Source organism: Dipodomys spectabilis, unplaced genomic scaffold (genome assembly GCF_019054845.1).
Source record: "Dipodomys spectabilis isolate Male_0828 unplaced genomic scaffold, ASM1905484v1 ptg000098l, whole genome shotgun sequence".
NCBI lineage: Eukaryota > Metazoa > Chordata > Mammalia > Rodentia > Heteromyidae > Dipodomys > Dipodomys spectabilis.
In genome coordinates this window covers 5,092,111-5,104,890 of record NW_024870775.1, presented here as the reverse complement: position 1 = coordinate 5,104,890, position 12,780 = coordinate 5,092,111, and the positions used below count along the sequence as shown (strand labels likewise).

Below are 12,780 nucleotides of genomic sequence, written 5' to 3'. Positions count from 1 at the left end.
GTTTTCTGAGTGGTTTATTGGAGATAAGAGTTTCATAGACATTTCCTGCCCTTGCTGGCTTTGAACCACAATCCTCAGATCTCAGCCTCCTGAGTAGCTAGGATTACAGGCGTGAGTCACCGATGCCTGGCAACTTCCAGTTTTTGTTTTTTTTAGTTAATTGGAGATAAGAGTCTTACACACTTAGCTGCCTGGACTGTCTTTAAACTGCAATCCTTGAGATCTCAGCTTCCTGACTAGCTAGAGTTATACTCGTGAACCATCAGTGCCCAGCTTCTGAAACCAACCTTTTCACTTTCTCAACAGACCCACTTTCTCCCCAGTCCATCATCTCTTCTACTTCTGGGAGATATTCATGATCTTCTCTTTTTTTTTTTTTCCCCCTCAGTTGAATTCAGGGCCTGGGCACTGCCTCTGAGCTTTATCCATTCAAGGCTAGCATTCTACCACTTTGAGCACCACTCCATTTCTGGTTTTCTGGTGGAGGTAAGAGTCTCATGGACTTTTCTTCTCAAGCTGGCTTTGAACCTCTATCCTTAGACCTCAGCCTCATGAGTAGCTAGGATTACAGGTGAGATCTACCAGTGCCCAGCTTTTATACTTCCTTCCTTTTTTTTTTTTTTCAGGTAAAGGGTAGGTTTATTCATCATTCCGGCTGGCACCAGGCCATGTTGGCCCTCCACTTGGCTGGGAAAGACCTGAGAAAGCGCTGGGCAGGAGGGTGTCTGGGCCTGGGCTAGGCCTTACCTAGGGTATGGGTGGAGAAAGGTGTGGCCACATCGAATTCAGATGTGACCTCAGCGGATGCAGATGTGACCTCTTCCAGGTGTGCCAGTTAACGCAGGTACTGGGTGAAGTTTCTTTGACCTCATCCTTCTTCAGAAATTTCACTATCAGCTGGCTATGTGTGGTGTATACCAACAATCCCAGCTATTTAAGAGGAGGAGGAAAAAGGATTGAGAGTTTGAGGCCAGGTGGGCAAAGTTAACCAGACTCTCAAAGTAAAAACAAAAGGGCTAACCCAAGTGTGGGTAGCCTTTGCTTATAATCCCAGCTACTCAGAAGGCTGAGATGTAGAGGATCATGTTTCAAAGCCAGTCCAGGCAGGAAAGTACATGATTATTCCATCTACAAAATAGTGAAAAGCAGCCAGGCGCCAGTGGCTCATGCCTGTAATCCTACCTACTCAGGAGGCTGAGATCTGAGGATTACTGTTCAAAGCCAGTCTGGGTAGGAAAGTCTAAGAGACTTATCTCCAATAAACTGCCAGAAATCTGGAAGTGGTGCTGTGGCTCAACTGGTAGAGCAGTCACCTTGAGCTGAAGAGCTGAAGGACAGTGCCCAGGCCCAGTTCAAGCCCCACAGCTGACAGAAATAGTGAAAAGCAGGGCTGGAGATGTGACTCAAGTAGCAGAGTACCAGACAAGCCATGCAAGACTCTGGGCTCAAACCCCAGTACTGCCAAAAAAGAAAAAAAAAAAAGAAAAAGTGTTCCTGGGGACGAGTTAAGTTTTGGGGGCTTCTCAGAGTTCAATCCCTAGCACCTCAAAAACTAAATTCTGTATTTAGCCCTCTGTCATCAGCGGCCTCCCTCTTCTGCTGCCTCCCTGGTTTGAGGAGTTGGGGTGACCAGCCTGGGGTCATGCAGCAGCATCTTCAGCACTGTTCCATAGGGGCCACCCACATGCTAGGTCCACATAGAACTGTGTCTCCAAGGAAGAAAAGAATTATATGTGGACTATGTGTAGGGGGAAGGGGGAAGCTTAGAGTTTGGAGAAGAGGGAAGAGAATTGGGTGGGTGAAGGTGGCGACAGAGCTGGCCGGGAGTCTTGTGGCCTGTACCCGGCCAGCTCTATAGTTAGCAACTACATGGGAGGAAAGCTCTTTTTCTGCATTTTATGTAACAGATTTGGTTTTGTGTAAATCACACTTCTGTAAACTGGATCCTATTTGAGATGAATTAATGGAGATTGCTATTTAAAGGAACCTGGAGCCAGTTTCTCTGGTGAAATAATAATTATCTCATTAATTTGTCCTCAGTGTCAATGCATATTTTCCAAGGGAGGGGGGAGTTACATGAACGTTGAAGTCAAGATCTGCTTGTCTGAGCTGATGGGCTACATCCCTTAGTCTCCCCAGAGTTTCCCTGGTACTTTGTCATTGCTGTCTCTCAGCTGGCTGAGACCCTTCATTCCTGCTTTTCCTTTAGTGGAGTTGTTCCCTTATACAGTGCTAGGTCTTCTCAGGAGGCTGAGATCTGAGGATTGAGGTTTGAAGCCAGCCTGGGCAGAATGTCCGTGAGCCTTTTATCTTCAAGTAATCACTAATCTGAAAATGGAGCCTTGAGCAAAAAAGCTAAGGGACAGAGCCTAAGCCCTGGATTCAAGCCAAAAAAAAAAAGTGCAAGCAGGTGAACCATGCCATTTTAATTCTAGCTATTTGGGAAGCTGAGATCCAGAGGATTGCAGTTTAAAACTAGCCTGGCCAGAAAAGTCAACAAAACGTCATCTCTAGAATGACTGGAAGAGCCGGGCACTGGTGGCTCATGCCTGTAATCCTAGCTACTTAGGAGGCTGAGATCTGAGGATCACGGTTCAAAGCCAGCCCGGGCAGAAAAGTCCATGAGACTCTTATCTCTAATTAACCACTAGAAAACTGGAAGTGGTGCAGTGGCTCAAGACGTAGAGTGCTTGCCTTGAGCTGAAGAGCGCAGGACAGAGCTCAGGTCCAGAGTTCAAGCCCCATGACCGACCAAAAAAAAAAAAAAGAATGAGGGCTGGGAAGGTGGCTCAGTGGTAGAGCGCTTGCCTTGCATGCATGAGGCCCTGGGTTCGATTCCTCAGCACCACATAAGCAGAGAAAAAAAAAAAGCTGGAAGTGGCACTGTGGCTCAAGTGGTAGAGCAGTAGCCTTGAGCTGAAGAGCTGAGGGACAGCGCCCAGGCCCAGAGTTCAGGCCCCACGACCAGACCAAAAAAACCAAACAAACAAACAAAAAAAGAATGACTGGAAAAAAGCTGGACTGTTGATATGACTGAAGTGGTAGAGCACCAACCATGAGCAAGAAAGCGTGAATGTGAAGCCCTGTGTTCAGGCCCCAGTATCAGCACACACACATACACATGCATATGTGTGCATACACCTGTGTGCATGCACACACAGTGCAGTGTAACCAGTTTGGAGGTAGAGCTAGGGGATCTCTTTGGAGTGTGCATCCTAGGAGTACAGAGTTTGGTTCCAGCCAGGTTTAGTGGACCACAACCAGAGTATGGCCTGGTCCTGGGGGAATGCCCCCCTTTGGGGTTTACACAAAGTAGCCCCAGATGAGAGTGAGCAGGACACTGTGGCCACCTCCTGGGGGAGTTTTGTTCAGTCCTCTCTAGAGAGGCTGCCTATGGAGAGCTCAGACTTTATAGGCTCACCACCCAGCCCATCTCCTGTCATGCTGGGGTAGGTGACCTGTGAGAGAGTCCCTCCAGAGAGCATGCAGTGGGGCAGTATGGGGTTGGGCAGAGCCAGAACCAGCTTCCTGGAAGGTGATGGAAGGTTGACTGATTTGAAGGTTGTTGGGCCTTCAGTCTGGTCTTCTGGTTGTCACTCTTGGTTTTCTACCAAAGCTTCTCCCTTTGGTTTTTCCTGTAATAGTTGTAACAAGTGGGCTAGGCATAATAGTACATGCCTGTAATCTCAGCTACTCAGGAGGCAGAGATAGGAGGCTCAAAGTCCTAGGTCTGAGGCAAATTAAAAAAAAAAATCCTGGATAAGTAAAGCAGAAAGGGTTTGAAGCATGACTTAAGTGGTAGAGTGCCTGTCCAGCATACCCTGGGCTCTGGGTCCAATCTCTAGTACTGCCACATGTGCGTGTGCATGCACGCGCACACACAAACCTGCACATACCCACAAACAGGCGCATGCACACTACACATATACATGACTACATAGTCACATGCATTCCTGCACACACATGCTCTCTTACACACTCCTCTCTCTTAATGCGGGGTGTGAACTCAGGGCTCTGCCCATGCTGAGTGCTGACAACAGGTCAGCTATAGGCACCTCATTCTTACTGCTGTCCTGGGTTCTCAGTGTGGTAGAAGGCAGGGTAGCAGAGGGTTATGCATTAGTATCAGCATGAGACGGGTTCCTGCCATGACATAGAATGAGGGACCCATTGCCGGGAGGTGGCCAGTGGCAATCTGCCTGGTCTAGTCTAGGCAGTGAAGCTGTTCTGGCCGCTTGCGAGAGGAGGAGGCTGAGGGCCAGTTGGGGACGCAGAGTGAGGAACAGGCTTGCCACAGGGAAGAGGATGTGGGGCAGCATGGCTGGTGTGGGGGAAGACACGGCTTAGGGTTGTAGCATGTGTGGACAGCTCTCCCAGGCCAGGCTGTGGCCCAGGCAGAGGAATGGTGCAGAGATGCAGGGGCCTGGGGCCCCACCCTGTGGCTTGGGGATGCTTGGGAAGCGAAACTGGGGCTTCCTCCATGAGGAACTAAGGCAGCCCTGTGGAGAGGCTGGGCTTCCCTTCTGTCCCACTGGACAATCCCATGGACTCTGAGGCCCATGATTGTTCCAGAAACTGTTTTGGGAAGAGGAAGCTGGCATCAGGGGACAAGAAGTTTCAAAACCCATGAGAGACGCTAGCTGCTTGGCATCATGGACTGTGTGGCCCGGGTTTGAAGGGTGGGGGGCAGAGAGAGAGGTTTCTTTTGGTATTAGGTGGTAGAGTTTGGGAAGCACCAAGCATGGCAGGTACTCTTACCACTAAAACATGTCTCCACTCTGAGTTTTTGCTGGTTATTTTTGAGGCCAGGCCTTGCTTCCTCCCCAGATGCTGCCTGGGTGTGCCTTGCCTGTGGCAGGCTTTCTGTGTAGTAGGGTGGCCCGGTGGTGGTGGTGGGGGCGGGGGGAAACAACACCATGTTCAGCCTTTGGTTAAGAAGTGGGGGTGTCACATTTATGCCAGCATCACACCCTGATCCTCTATGCAGCCTCAGGATCTTTGATCCTGTGTAGCTGGGATTACAGGTGAGCCCACATCTGGGTAAAGTGAAGTCTTGCTACTTTTTACCCTGCCTGGCCTTACAATTCAATCCCCTCAAATCTCTGCCTCCTGAGGGGTAGAGATTATAGAGGAGCAAGCTAATGCACTGTCCCCCCTAGCATTTTTTGGTTTTGGTTTTAAGACAGGATCTTGCTGTATAGTCCAAGCTGGCACTGAACTCAAACTCCAGATCCTCCTGCCTCTGCTAGGCTTATAGGCATGTGCTGCCACACCCAGCCCACCACAAGGTTTGACATTCACAATTGGATAATCTTTGTGCCATCAAGATATTTAGAATGGGCCCATATCCCCCCACACTTCCCTCTGCCCTTTCACACCATGTCCTTTCCCTCCATCCCTCCCTTCCTTTCTTCCTCCCCTCCCTTTCCCTTCCCACCATCCCCGCCTCTGAGCTGCCACCCCACACGGAGCATATCCTTTCTTCCTTCCCTCCCATGGGCCTGACCTTGGCAGCCCCTCTGCTGGCCTCCTGTCCAGAGCTGTGTGCGTGACCAGACGGTGCCCAGCTGGCCCTGTAGGCTGGGCTGGCCCAGCCCCTCCTCTCCACAGAAGCTTGGCCTGGGCTCCCATTGGCTCTTCCTGGCTGGGCTGTCCTGAGAGAGAGGACGAGAAGCTGGGAGAAAACTGCCCTTCCTGTGGGGCCTGCTGATAATTGGCTCTCTGGGCCCATGGGGCCAGGAGGGCCAGCTGGGGCCGGAAGTGCTTTACAATGCTGCCCATTCAGGGGGCCTGCCACTGCTCCCAGGTCCCGGGTGACTGCATGGGAAGCTGGGGAACAGCCTGTTCTGAGAGGATGTGTGCTGACCCTGGGCCCCATCCTGAGGTGAGACAGAACACCCCCCCCCCAGCTGCTGTCCCCCATTGGCATTGGTTGGCAGAGCTGGGTGTCAGCCTGAACAAGTGACTCCTGAGTCTGGCTGCCAGGGTGGGGAGTGGATTCTCCTCAGCACCACCTAGGACTTGGGGTTCAGGGAACTCTACCCCAAGCCAGGCACGGGTGGCTCACGGCTGTCCTAGCTACTCAGAAGGCTGAGATTTGAAGATCGAGGTTCAAAGCCAGTCAGGGCAGGAAAGTCCGTGAGACTCATCTCCAGTTAACCACCAGAAAACCAGAAGTGGAGTTGTGCCTCAAAGTAGTAGAGCACAAGTCTTGAGCAAAAGGGCTCAGGGACAGCACCTGGGCCCTGAGTTCAAGCTCCAATTACTGGCATGCCTTTCTGTGCACACACACACAGACACACACATTCCAGCTATTGGGCGATAGAGACCCAAAGGCAGTCTGAGCCAAAAGTTAGCAAGACCCCATCTCACACAAGTCAGGTGTGGTGGTATACATCTGTAATCCCAGCTACACAGGAGGTATAAGTAAGAAGATGGCAGTCTGAGGCCAGCCCTGAGCAGAAATGTGTAACTAAAGTGGGTTAGTGATGTTGCTGAGGGGTATAGTGTCTGTCTAGAAAGTACAAAGCTCTGAGTTCAGACCTGGAGGTGGGGGGAGGAAACCACAGCTGCCCTGCCTGCACAGTGGCATGCCTACAGGGGAGGAAGAGGCAGGTTCTAGACCTCTGGGTTGACCCTTGGTGGGGAGAAAAACAGGCATCCAAGATTCTGGGAGAATGGGCATGCAGCCAGGCATGGCAGTGCACACCTGTAATTCAGCAGTCAGGAGGATCTCGAGTTTAAGGTCAGCCTGAGCTACCGAGTAAGGCCCTGTCTGGGAAAGAAAAATTAAAGTAAATGTTGGAAGGCTGGTCTCCGAAATGTGAAGTCAAGCAGGGGTGACAGGGAACATGGAGGCTGTGGACATCCATGACACAAAGGCAACTGTCCCTAACAGGCACCGTCTGCCCAGGAACCCTGCAGTGTGCCACATCCCGGGGACACAGCTTGTCTATGATTATAGACATGCACTACCGTGCCTGCCAACTAGTTTTGAAAGTTTCCCTTGGAGCAACCACACTCATTTATGTATCCGCTTAGTATTCAGTGGCAGAGTTGAGTTAATTGCTCACAAAGTAATTGCTCACAAAGCCTCAAATATTGATTGACTGGCTCTTTACAGAAAATGTTTGCTGATCCCTGATCTGCTTGGCTGCGATGGTCAGTGTTAGAGTTTGTAAGACTGTCCTTCATAATTGTGTTCCTTTAGGTTTTTCCATAATAAAAGATTACAAAACACCTGACCTACCAATCTCCTACTCCAAAATCAAACCCATCACAAAACATCAGTTAGTAAGTATTAATGGAGCCAAGTGTGGTAGCACGTGCCTGTAGTCCCAGCACTCAGGAAGCTAAAGCAGGAGGGTTGTGTTACGGGATACCCTGGAGTACGTAGTACGTAGACCTTGTCTCAGAGATGGGTGGGCAGGAAGGAAAGGAAATCCATATATAAAAGTTTAGAAAAGCCAGGCCCTGGTGGCTTATGCCTGTAATCCTAGCTACTCAGGATGCTGAGATATGAGGATTGTGGTTTGAAGCCAGGCAGGAAAGTGTCAGACTCTTATCTTCAGTTAACCACCAGAAAACTGGAAGTGGCGCTGTGCTCAAAGTAGTAGAGTACTAGCCTTGAGCAAAAGAGTGCAGAGACAGTGCCCAGGCCTCAAGTTCAAGCCCCATGACCACCACCAACAAGACAAAAGTTTAGTGAATAGTTTACAATGGAGGAAATACTACAGAAGTGCTTGCACACTATGGAGCAGTGTGTTCTTTAAGAGTGAGTTTGAGTTCTATGGAGAATGTGCCACACGGTGTTTTGCAGTGAGGGCAGCAAGATGTGGAAAGGGCGTGTGAACTGCAGACAGTCACTCTGCAGTATTTATTAGGAGGTGCAAAAGGAATCCTAGCAGATTGTTGGTGTGATTTAGGGCTGAGGGATTGCATGGAAAGGAATTGAGAAAAGTGTAAGAAAAAAGTATATACTTTAGACACTCACAGGCCACAGTTGCTCAAGCCTGTTAAACTCAAGAGGCAGAGGTCAAGAGGATCACAGATTGAGGCCAGCCCAGGCAGAAAGTTAGTGAGACCCCATCTCAACAAGCAAGGTGCAGCGGAGTACATCTGCAATCCAAGGTCCCCAGAAGTTATAGGGAGGACTGAGGTCTTAAGGCTGGCCCCAGGTTAGAGAGGAGGAACCGTATCTGAAAAAGAAAGCAAAAAGGGCCAAGGATGTGGCTCAAGTGGTAGAGCATCTGCCTAGCAGGTAGAAGACCCTGAATTCAAGCCCCCCAGTACCACAAAATCAGCCTGTTTATGTGACGTGGTTCATATATTTGTATAAATTATATTCATACATATCTATACCATGCTAAATTAAAGAGAGTTATGATCCATACAAAAGACTAGAAAGACCAATCCAGGTCCTCTGGTGTCATTAAGGAAGGCAAATGCCAGGGCAGCCTGCCAGGGCCAGCCCAGTGGAAGGTTTTGGGGTGACGAGGGGTGACAGGATGGTCCCTCTGCTCCTGGAGGAATAATGTTTTCCCCTGGAATCAAAGGCCTCTTTGTGTGGGCCTTAATTGCTGGCCTGCGGTGCCAAGAGAATGAGTGGCAGGCGGGCATGGCAGCTGGGCACAGCCAATGCCAGGCAGCGGAGCCTACTCCCTAGGCCAGCCTGAGCCAGCTGGCCTGGGACTGCTACCCACCTCTGCCCCCAGCTGGGCGCAGGAGGCCTGTGGGCATTGGGGGAGGTGGGAGAAGGGGCGGGGCTCTGGGAGTACCTCAGCCATTCAGATGCCTGCTCACATCCCTCCTCCCCTCTTGTCTTACAGACTATCAGCATCAATAAGGCCATTAATGCCCAGGAAGTGGCCGTCAAGGAGAAACACGCCAGAAATATCCTTTGGGAAGTATGGCCCGATCATTCTGGAGCAGAGGCAACCCCGAGGGAGGCCAGGGACAGGAAAGCAAGCCCCACCCGGGGCCAAGTACCTGCAAGTGGAGCAGCTTCTGGTGGGTGCCACAGCTTCTCAGAGAGAGCTACCCTCAGAGACCCCAGGATAGAAGGGACCCTGGGTCATTGAGCCCAGTTTTGAGGGAGGGGTGGTAAGTAGTTCTGGGGTCAGGAACTCAGGGCCTTGGGTTTGCTAAGCAAGTGCAGTCACACTTGAGTCACACACCAGGCCCTTTTCTGCTTTTGTTGTCTTTTGGATATGGTGACATGTTTTTGGTTGAGTGAGCCTGGACCCCGATCCTCCTCCTACCTGTGGCCTCCCTGATTGCTGGGATGACAGGCGTGTACCACCCCACCATTCTTCCTCTGATTGAGATGGAGGTCTTGCTACCTTTTTTGACCAGATTGGTCTCAAACTGCTCTCCTCCCAATCTCTGCCTCTGATTAGGTAGGATTACAGTTAAGAGCCACCATGCTTTGCCCAGTCCTTTTAACTTGCCACAGACCTGCCCCTCTCCTAGGATCACAGTGTTGTGGAACTCCAGTGCATGCAGAGTTCTCCTTTGAGACATCTTCCTGGCCCAGAGGGGTTTTCTTTTTTCTTTTTTGGTCCAGTTGTGGGGCCTGAACTCTGGGCCTGGGTGCTGTCCCTCAGCTCTTCAGCTCAAGGCTAGCACGCTACCACTTGAGCCATAACACCACTTCCAGCTTTTTTTTTTCTGCTTATGTGGTGCTGAGGAATTGAACCCAGGGCCTCATGCATGCAAGGCAAACGCTCTACCACTGAGCCACCTTCCCAGCTCCCCCAGAGGGGTTTTCATGTGTGGTTTCTAAGTCCTCTGGCTGGGCCTAATACTTGGCCTTTGGAGCCACATTGACCAACTCTAGGCAGCTGTTGTCCCCTTGTTTTGATCTTGAAAGCCAAAGAAGAAAAGAGAAAGGCCCAGTTGTAAAGAAACCAAGGCAAGGGACCACATGAGAGTAAAATCCCTTCTTGTGAGCAACATCTACAGAGGCCAGAGGATTGACAAAATGCTAGATTAGGGACATGGCTTATGTGGTAGAGCACTTGCCTTGTAGGCATAAGGTCCCGAGTTGAATGAAAAAACAAAAACAACAACAGAAAACCCTTACTGGGAAATTTGAAAGGCCTGGTCACATACCACTGCACAGAGTCCGCCATCATGGATTTGTGGCTGTGTAGTGGGCGCAGGTGCAGCACACCCAAGTCAATGGGTCTCCTGAGGTCCTTCCTGGAGCTACAGTGGGGCTGGGGCCAAGCAGGCCATGGGGAGGTTCCTGTTGGCCGTAGGAAGCTCTTGGGTGCCAGGCTTGTCTGGGCCACTGTGCTCTGTGGCACAAAGCCAGCCAGCCAGCCCTGGAGAGGTCTCCCAGGGCTGGTGGCCACAGCCGCCATGCCCTGCACAGCAGCTGCAGTGACTGTAGCCAGCCTGCAGGGGGCGGGCTTTGGCTGGATTTAGGAGCAAGGTTGTTCACCCAGGACACAAAATAGGGAGGCAAATAGTAGAGAAGGGCAGAGGGAGGAATTCCTCTACTGCACAGCAGCCATGGGACAGGGCAGTGTGGGCACCAGAGCCCATCTTCCAGGCTGACACGAGCTTTAAGCTTCCATGGAGAAAGATGGAGTGGTGGGGAAGCCGCATGGTTACCATAGTCTGGGCCCCATGGCCTGGCTGACCCGCGTCTAAGTTCTGCTTCCAGGGATGTCACTGTCTGTGGTCACTGGAGGGGAGCAATCCAGTTCCCAGGAGGCAACTGCCCAGCTTCCTCCTCCTTACCAGTCAGTGTCCTCCAAGTCCGGTGCTCTACAATTTGAGCCATGGCTCCACTTCCAGCTGTTAGTGGTTAATTGGAGATAAGAGTCTCATGGACTTTCCTGACCGGGCTGGCTTTGAACCACCACCCTCAGATCTCAGCCTTCTGGGTAGCTGTGGTTCTAGGTGTGAGCCACTGGTACCTGGTTATTTTTGGCATGGGATCTCACCTCCTGCCTTGGTGTAAACCTAGATTACCATCTCCCTATTTTACGCTTCACGTTGTAGCTGGGATGAAAGGCAGGTACCACCACTCCCAGCTTTTTCTGTTGAGGTGGAATCTTGAGGACTTTTCTGCCCTGGCTAGCCTCAAACCATGATCTTTCTAACTTCAACTTCCCAAGTAGCTGGAAGTATAGATATTAGCAACAGGCATCTATCTAGGAGTAGCTGATGGATGTCCTTCCCCAAGGAGGAGCCTTGACAAGCAGCTGATCTTGGTCTAGGATCCCCTGGGGGAATCTAGGGCTATGGATGGAGCACTGAGCACCTTCATTCATTCATTCATTCTGCAGTTCTTTGGGTAGAACCTGGGCCCTCATGTGTGCTAGGAAAGCACTGTATCACTGAGCAGCACCCTGGCTTTTATATTTGGGACAAGGTCTCATGAGGTGGTCGAAGTCTGTCAAACTCATGACCCTGCTGCTTCTGCTTCCGAACCCCTGCGGTTATAGGCATGCTCTACCACGCTCAGCACAGATCCTCACTTTCAGTACTACATAAGAGACCTTCCTAGAGAGCACGGGCGTGTGTTGTTCAAATGTGAGCTTTGAGGACAAGGCAGCACCAGTCTGGCCTGGGCGCCCTTGAGCACGTTAGAGAGAAAGAGAGACCCTTCTGTGTCTGGGGGGAAGGCATCATGAAACCTCAGAACCAGGCAGTTGATGGCCATCGGCAGGATGGCTGCCCAGCTCAGGGTGCTGACAGTGAGCTGTGTCCCTGGGAGGCAGCACCGTGCCTGTGTTTTCCCTGACCCCCTCACCCTGCATCTTGGGCACCCACCATGAGAAAGGTGCGCACACCTTCTGGTCTGTGGTCAACCGGTTGCCCCTGTCAAGCAACGCCATGCTCTGCTGGAAGTTCTGCCATGTGTTCCACAAGCTCCTCCGAGACGGACACCCAAATGTGAGTCCTGGGGCGCCCCTCACCCCCAACACTATACCCTTTCTCCCACTCCTTTTCTGAATGTAGTACTGGGATTTGAGCTCAGGGTCACATCCTCATTTAGCAAGCACTTGACCACATGAATCACACACCCTGGCCCCTTTTTCCTTAAGTTGTTTTTAAGAGTGGTGTCTTTGACCTTGATCTTCCTACCTAGGCTTCCAGAGTGGTGGAGTTATAGGTATACACTACTAGGTCCAGGTTTGTTTGTTTGTCTTGTTTTTGTGTCAGTACTGGGGCTTGAACTCAGGACCTAGCCCTGTTCCTTGGCTTTCTCACTCAAGGATGGCACTCTACCACTTGAACCACAGCTCTACTTCTGGTCTTTTGTGTTCATTGGAGATAGAGCCTCATAGACAGACGTGGCATTGTGGCTCAAGTGGTAGAGTGCTAGCCTTGAGCTGAAGAGTGCACAGACAGTATCCAAGCCCAGAGTTCAAGCCCCACGACTGACAAAAACCAAACAAACAAAAAAAATGTGAACACTATTTTGCTGGGCACTGGTGGCTCACACCACCAATGTAATCCTAGCTACTCAGGAAGCTGAGATCTAAGGATCACAGTTCAAAGCCAGCCCAAGCAGGAAAGTCCATGAGACTCTTATCTGCAATAAACCACTCACAAAACCGGAAGTGGTGCTGTGGCTCAAGTGGTAGAGCGCTAGCCTTGAGCTGAAGAGCTGAGGGACAGTGCCCAGGCCCAGAGTTTAAGGTCCACAACTGACTAAAAAAAAAAAAAAAGAGTCTCACAGACTTTCTGCTGGGCTGGCTTTGAACTGTGATCCTCAGCTGGGATTACAGGCATGAGCCTCTAGTACCTAGCCACTAGTAC

General features: G+C 50.9%; 1 protein-coding gene across 5 annotated transcripts in view; it reads left to right on the top strand.

The window, feature by feature from the left end:
• The window catches only part of Hip1 (huntingtin interacting protein 1), a 100,663-nt gene that overhangs the window by 54,280 nt on the left and 33,603 nt on the right, over positions 1–12,780 (top strand). For 4 of the 5 annotated variants that reach the window (XM_042686495.1, XM_042686499.1, XM_042686494.1 and 1 more), the window contains exons 2-3: positions 8,829–8,892; positions 11,768–11,910. In XM_042686495.1, coding sequence (XP_042542429.1) covers positions 8,829–8,892; positions 11,768–11,910 — 207 coding nt within the window. Of the gene's footprint in view, positions 1–5,807; positions 5,885–8,828; positions 8,893–11,767; positions 11,911–12,780 lie in introns of those variants that run through there. The other variant, XM_042686496.1, reaches the window with a different exon arrangement.